Source organism: Spermophilus citellus (assembly GCF_964194105.1).
Source record: "Spermophilus citellus genome assembly, chromosome: 3".
Classification (NCBI taxonomy): Eukaryota; Metazoa; Chordata; class Mammalia; order Rodentia; family Sciuridae; genus Spermophilus; species Spermophilus citellus.
In genome coordinates this window covers 181,549,606-181,557,288 of record NC_138184.1, presented here as the reverse complement: position 1 = coordinate 181,557,288, position 7,683 = coordinate 181,549,606, and the positions used below count along the sequence as shown (strand labels likewise).

The 7,683-nt window shown below is 35.1% G+C and overlaps 1 protein-coding gene across 1 annotated transcript; it reads left to right on the top strand.

Moving 5' to 3' along the window:
• Window positions 1-1,005: 1,005 nt before the first annotated feature.
• SPAM1 (sperm adhesion molecule 1) lies at window positions 1,006-7,291 on the top strand (the record flags this gene model as incomplete). Its single annotated transcript, XM_081287414.1, has 3 exons — window positions 1,006-1,959; window positions 2,422-2,511; window positions 6,683-7,291. The coding sequence occupies 3 exons, from the start codon at window positions 1,006-1,008 to the stop codon at window positions 7,289-7,291; spliced, it is 1,653 nt and encodes a 550-aa protein (XP_081143540.1).
• Between the last annotated feature and the right edge of the window lie 392 nt (window positions 7,292-7,683).

Here is a 7,683-nt window from a genome sequence, read left to right as displayed (position 1 = left end):
CTCAGACTATTTTATGGCCCTACAAAAGTTGTCTATAGCACTTCACTTTGTCTCAATCAGAATAACCACACAATCTTGCTTATCAAACACTATTAAAAAGCTAATATTTATATATTGCTTTTATTAGGCTAAAACCAATTCTTTTAGTAGAAGATGTGGAGTAGTAAAATGTTTTATTAACTTAAACATAAGAGAGAATATTACTGTAAGATTTTGATCCATCAGTGTTCCAAAAATTACTTTGATTTGTCACTTGGTAGGAGTTTTGGGTTGATTTAATAGTTTTGAACACACTTTTGATTTATTTCTTCTGACAAAAGTAGATTTTCTCTTCTTCCTTTCTGTCCTACTTAAAAATAAATAAAAAGAAAAAAGAATTAGGAAAATATGAAATTTTTTAATTCTATGAGAGGTTCTTTTCAATATTTGGCAAACCACTAGAAAATGGTTTGTCAAGAAGCAATAAATAAGAATGAGATTCGACTTGGAATCTATATTCATTCAATAGGCTTTGCTTGGTCCAGCATTCTGTACACCTGGAATGGCAAAAGGAAAAATAATTATATTGAACTCTCTGCAGGCTCTGTTATGATTTGAGAAAATGAGACAAATGTTAACTAGTATAGAATTTGTATCACACATAAGTGAAAGTCATATTATTGACTTAAACAAAATAGTTGGTCTTTTATCTGCTAAAATGGAATTAAACTGTTTTCACATAAAGTTGAGAACCTGGTAAAGCTTACCATCTTGGATACAGTAATGTACCTTAACAGAAAATATTATATTTCCTTTTTTTTCATTTATAGATGATGCAACTTTCAAAACATTGCTGAAACATGAAACAAGAAGAGTATTTAAATATAACATAATTATTCTACCTCTTTACCCATCAAAGTGGCCTCATTCCACTATATTTCTTCTGTGCTCATATCTTGCATCAAATATTGGATAAGCCAAAGTGTGGAAGAAGAAATCACTGTTTTTCATAGTCATTATTCTGCAATGGGAGTGCTGACTTTGAATCATCTATTTGTTGGGAGCTTTGTTGAGTCCAATGGAGCATCCCGTACAGTGTTCATCTCCCTTCTAATTCCATGTTGCCTGACTGTGGATTTCAGTGCCCCACCTCTTATCCCAAATATGCCTTTCATCTGGGTCTGGAATGCTCCAACTGAAGCTTGTACTGGAAAGTTTGACGAGCCGCTAGATATGAGCCTCTTCTCTTTAATAGGAAGTCCCAAGAAAGATATCACAGGGCAAGGTATTACAATATTTTATACGGACAGACTTGGCTATTATCCACACATAGATAAGACAGACACAAGTGTGCATGGAGGAATCCCCCAGCTGGGGTCCTTACAAAAGCATCTGGACAAAGCTAGGAAAGACATTTTCTTTTACCTACCAGTAGACAACATGGGCTTGGTTGTCATTGACTGGGAAGACTGGAGGCCCTCCTGGGAAAGAAACTGGTCACCTAAGACTATTTATAGGAAAAAGTCTATTGAGTTGGTCCAGCAACAAAATTTACGACTGAATATCACAGAAGCCACTAAGATCGCCAAAAAAGAGTTTGAAAGGGCAGGAAGGAGTTTCATGGAAGAGACTTTAAAATTGGGCAAATCAATTAGGCCAAATCACTTCTGGGGTTTTTATCTTTTCCCTGATTGTTACAACCATGACTACAAAAAATCCCATTACACCGGAGCGTGCCCTGACATAGAAAAGAAAAGGAATGACGATCTGCACTGGTTGTGGAAGGAAAGCACCGCCCTTTTCCCATCCATTTATTTGAACAGCAACTTGCAGTCATCCTCACTAGCGGCACTCTTCTCGCGTAATCGTGTACAGGAAGCTATTAGGGTTTCTAAAATGATTAATGCTAGAAGCCCACTTCCAGTTTTTGTATATACCCGCCTGGTTTTTACTGATCTTACTTTGCAATTCCTTTCTCAGGTAAGTAAATCAAAGTAGCAAAGTTTCAGAGTTATGAAACAGGGTCCATACATGGTGTGCAGTGAGACTGAAGAGCATTTTTGTGGGAAGTGAAGCTTAGCTTCTAATGTCATTTAGTCATATGTACAAGAGTAGTTCTAAGTCATTATATATATGAATGCAGAATGAGAATATTTTCTCTCTTTCATGTAATATCATCATGTAATCTCTCAGCAACCGTGCAGCATTAGGTAGTATACACAATATAGAAGCTCTATCTCTTTTTTTCATGGGTCTGCTCTCTTGTCAGTAGAAGTAATTAAGACAAGAATTTTCTATTCTTTTTTAATAATAGGGATGTGGATGAAGAAATATTTAAATTACTGTTGTCAAAGCAGCAGGCTCAGCTTTGGAGTTAATGTCCTGTGCATAACACTTTCATTTTGTTCAGTCTCTGCTCCCTCTTTCTATCACTTTCACCAGGTTGACCTTGTGAATACAATTGGTGAGACTATTGCTCTGGGAGCCTCTGGAATTGTAATATGGGGAACTCTTAGTTTAGCACGGAATATGGTAAGTTGAACTGGTAAGAAACAGATGAAGATATTTCTACCTTCAATGTTTTGGAGAATTGTGTGTTAAGTAAGAAAATCAGTGTTATGCTTGGCAGATAGTAAGTAGTAGGTGCTCGATGAATCTATGCAGAATTGAACCATCTTGCATTTGTTTGGTTAGGTTATAAGGCAAAGTATATTCCAGTGAGAAATCAGAAATTCGGTGAGATTAATTGAAATTCTCTGAAGCTAGATGGCTTGTTAAGTAGCAAAAACAAAGCCATGATTTCAGTGTTCGGCATGGAGTTTGGTGTCAGAAGATGAGTGTCTATTTTCATTCTTGTTTAATTTTCCATATCAGATCTTTGCCCCTTCTTCAATCTTTGTGACTTAATGAAAATGAAAAGCTATATATGTGGACACTATTAAATTGGAGCCAAACTTTTCCTTTTCTGATGGATATGGAAATACTAATGATGAATGTCCCATGGAGAATTTCACATGCAGTTCATGGCCTGAGGTCCTGTCCTCAGAGCATAGACGTTGTACCCTAAGACGGGTATTATGTCTGTCTCATGTCGTTTAGATAGACTGACAATATTCCTACTTTGTTTAAAAGTATAGTAACATTTGTGAAATTGTTTTAAAGTAGTCTCAGAACTTTTACCTATTTTATATAAATATATTATCTCCGGTTTGATCTCTAATGAGAAAGAAGAAACAAAATACAAATTCAGGGAAAGATATATGTCTCTAGGTAATACCTTTTATATGTGAGAATATTATCTTAAAATTGTGATTCTCCTAAGTATATTCTCAACTTTTATTACTTGTTTTTCCAAATCCATGAACCCCTTTCTTGGGGATACTATTCACTCTATGATGGAACCATTCATGCATACTCCACATAACTTCCTTAGGAATAAAACCACCCTTAGTGTTTTTTTTTTTTTAAAAAAAAACCTCCACCCTTAGTCTGATGAGTAATGAATCAGCCATTTCACAATAAGTAGGATGTTGTGATATACTATGTAAGTGTCACACTTGTTTTCTAATGTCACTTTAATCTTAGATTCATATTCTTCTACTGTGCCTCCCAAATAATCTTCAATATTATTCATTCATGCAAGGGGCAATGGTGAACATCTATAATTCCAGGCACTCAGGGGGCTGAGGCAGGAGGATTCACAAGTTTCCAACCACCCTGGATGATTTATTGAGTCCTGTCTCAAAATAGAAAAGAAAAAGGGCTGGGTATAATGCTTAGGAGTAGAGTGTCCCTGGGTTGTATCCTGAGTTAAAAAAAAAAAAATCATTCAGTGACAGTCCTTTGACTTTAATAGGATTATTTAATTAATTCACTATTTAATGACACTGTCTCAACATTGTCCCTTATAGACACTGCTCTATACATTTCTGCCACTTTTCCCAATTTATGATAATTTTGAAAGTTAGTGTTATCATTACTTCCCACTTTTTACATGTCAATAGACACACAGGTCACTTGTCATGTTTCCTCTGATCCATTGAGAAATTGAGAAACTGGTAATTGTAGATTTACTTGCAGTTGCTGGAACTGACCTAAAACCAAGAGTTATGTAAACCATTTCTTTCCACTCCTTTTGACTAGACCCAGCAGTGTGATGGAGCCTTTTGAACTGGCCCCAGCTTGTGATACTTGATTGACAAATATTCAGAAATTTTGTGAGCCAGTTGTTAAACACTGTTACTGTTAAAAAATTAAATTATACAAACTCATAATAAATTATTTTAAAAACAAAGGTATTCAAATGTACTGATTAGTACATTAATAATACATGTCTGAGGTTATTTATATCTGTTGGATATATATCTATTGCCTCTATATAAAAGGAAATAATATGTAATAGTTGCTACCTCATAATGCACACCATACTGCGTAATGGTGGTGTACTCAGTTACCAGTTCTGCGTTCAGTGGTATCAGATTGATACTTAAAATTGACCATTGTAGGAGTATCTACATCATGATAAATTTTCAAATGCTGTAAACTAGCCCTTATTAATTAAAGAACCAGTTTTAGATCTTTCCACAGGCTACACCTTATTTAGACTAATGAGTTTCAAATTATTCTCATCTTTTTACTCCTCTGTTTACCTACCCCTATGGATTTGGGGAAGCAACTGCAATGTCACCTGAACTTGGTATAAATTCTTCTATGTCCTTGATATTGGGGATGTAATACTGAAGAATATTAACAAAGTCTTTGCATGCTTAGAGTTTATGAGTGCATTAATAAAAACATTTGGTATGATAAGTACTATACAGAGAATTAATAGAGAGATATGAGTTAACAAGAAAACTTTCTGAGAAAGGTACTGTCTAATTATAGAATTTTCAGAAGGACAAGATGGAGTCAACTATGATAAAAATTGGGGAAAGAGCCTTCCAAATAGAGGGAACAGTAATGCAGTTTGAAATAAACCTGGTATGCTAGTGAAACAACCACTGTATTGAAGGAGAGTGGGTGGGGAGGGTTGTACAAAAAAAAAGGAAGAGTTACACCATGAAAGACCTTATGAAGTCAAGAGAAGTTTTTATTCTAAATGCCATGCAAATCCATTGGAGAGTTAGAAGGCAGATGGTTTTATTAGTTTTCTATTGTTACCATAAAAGTTACAATGCCTAATGGCTTAAATAACAGATATGTATCACCTTTCAGTTTTGTAGAGGAGAAGCCCAGCAGGGTCTCCACGGGCTAAAATTAAAGTGTCCGCAGATTGCATTTCTTTCTAGGAGGTTCCCCAGTTGCTCATCTGGGTATTCAGCTGATTTAGTTCCTTGTGGTTATAGCAGTGAAATCTCTATCATCTGACAGGCCATTGGCTAATGGCCATTCAATCTTCGAGAAGTCCCTACATTTTTCAGCTCCTACTCCTTTTCTTCTATCTTCAAAGTTAGCAGTGGTAATTTAAGTTTCTTCTACATTTTGAATCTCTCCCCTTCGTTCATCTTATCTTTCTAACCAGCTACAATCATTTCTGTACTTTCAATGACTCATGTCATTAGATTGAACTCTTCCAAATAAGTCAGGTTAATCTCCCCTTCACATGCTACATTCACTCAATCGTATCTACACAGTTTGTTTTACAATGTATATTAACATCATTACATGTTGTGGGGTTAAGGTACAGCCATCTTTGAAAGGTCATTATTATTCTAACAATAGATGGTATCAGCTCAAAGAAAGTAATAAGCAATATTAAAAGGATGAGTGGGAGCAGCCAGTACTCTTTTACTTGCCTGCCAGGGTACCTCCACCATGCCCTGTGGTCTGCTGAAGGAAGAACAGAGCCAGTTCACTCAATGAAACTGCTGAACATCAAAGTGACTGTCTTTGATGTCTTTGAAAGGATGATGTCCAGATTTTAAAACATCCCTGTCTCAAGATGAATTATTTTAGCCATTCATCATTCATACTCTGCCAAATTTATAAAAGAGCTGTCATTACTTACACAAAATTTGACTCTATGTAACATTTAATCTAAAATATACTCAGTTGAACCTGTTTGGTTATTTTGAGCCATTTGGAATTTCTTTTCAGTGCTGTTTAAATGTGTCTGACAAATGTGATTCTTATTACATTTATTTATAACTTATTGAGGGTTAATTGAAAATATGTTAGGGTCTGTATTAAGATTCATATATATGTTTTCTTTTCATCTTCAAAACAACCCTTTGAGATAGGTTCCCAAATTACCTTATTTTATAGGTGATGAAACTGAAGCATAAAGAATAACCAAATTAACTAATCAAGGTCACCAAAATAGGAAACTTAGAAGCTTGAGAATCCCTAAGTTCATAAAGCTGTTATTGATGAAACCGGGACTGCAGTCAGGGCAAATGAACCCCAGGGCAGATATTCTAACAGCTGTACAATTCTATCTGCTTGATTAATTTATGAATTATTGAGGAAGACCAAGGCTTGGATATGTTAAGTTTCAACAGATCAATTATTCAGTGGCATGAAATGGCATGTGTATGTTAAAAAAAAAATAGTGGAAATAACTTTGTTTTTTTAAGGTAAAAAGAGAAAATGTTTCCTGTCTTTCGGTGTGTCTGGTTTGCTTGTTCTTAAAAAATGCTTATTGCTGTGAATTAATTTACATGCGAACTAACTTATACCCTGATATTGTCTTATAATTCTACAGAAGGCTTGCTTGAACCTACAGGATTACATGAAGATTACACTGAATCCTTACTTAATTAATGTAACCCTAGCAGCCAAAATGTGTAGCCAAGTGCTTTGCAAGGAGAAGGGAATTTGCATTAGGAAAAACTGGAATTCAGACGACTATCTTCACCTCAATCCAAGTAACCTTGCTATTCAAATTGGGCAAAATGGAAAGTACATAATACATGGAAAACCCACATTTGAAGACCTACAGCATTTTTCTGAAAAATTTCATTGCAGCTGTTACACTGACTTGAATTGTGAGCAGAAATCTGATTTAGAAGAAGTTAAGTTTATTAATGTGTGTGCTGTTGAAGACGTTTGTATAGACACCTTACTAAACCCAGATTCCATTAATAAGACTCCCCCCCGTTTGGAACAGGAGACTCCTCCTTCCCAAAATGAGAAGAATGAAGGTCTGGACATTGGGGAGAGCGGGGAGAGCTGGGAGAGCGGGGAGAGCGAGGACAGCAGTGAGTCCTTCACATCCTCTGCCACAGTGTCTCCACAGATTCCTAGGAACAACATCAGTGGAGGACTCTTAATTCTATACATGTATTCACAGCATTTGAAATATTTGGCATAGGCTCGTGGAAACTAAACAATACAAGATAGGTGTCATCTTACAAAAAGAAATCTGATTTGAGTTTCAAGAGCAAAAGGTCTATTTTTGTATCAAAGACTGATTGCAGATTCTATAACTCTGGAAAGATTAGTTTTCTTCTGAGAACAGTGAAGATTTGAATAAAGCCAAGTTAACTGTCAATAAATGCCTCTATGAATAGTTTGTGATTTGTCAAAAAAATACAGTCAAAATAAGAAAATATTAAGTCATAATAAACAGTCATAATCATTAAAATCCAAACAATCAAATAATGAATAGCAAACAATAATTAATAATTACTAATAAATGGAATAATACAATAATTAATCATTACTAATAAATAATTAAAAGTCAAGAAAATATTAAGGTGTAGT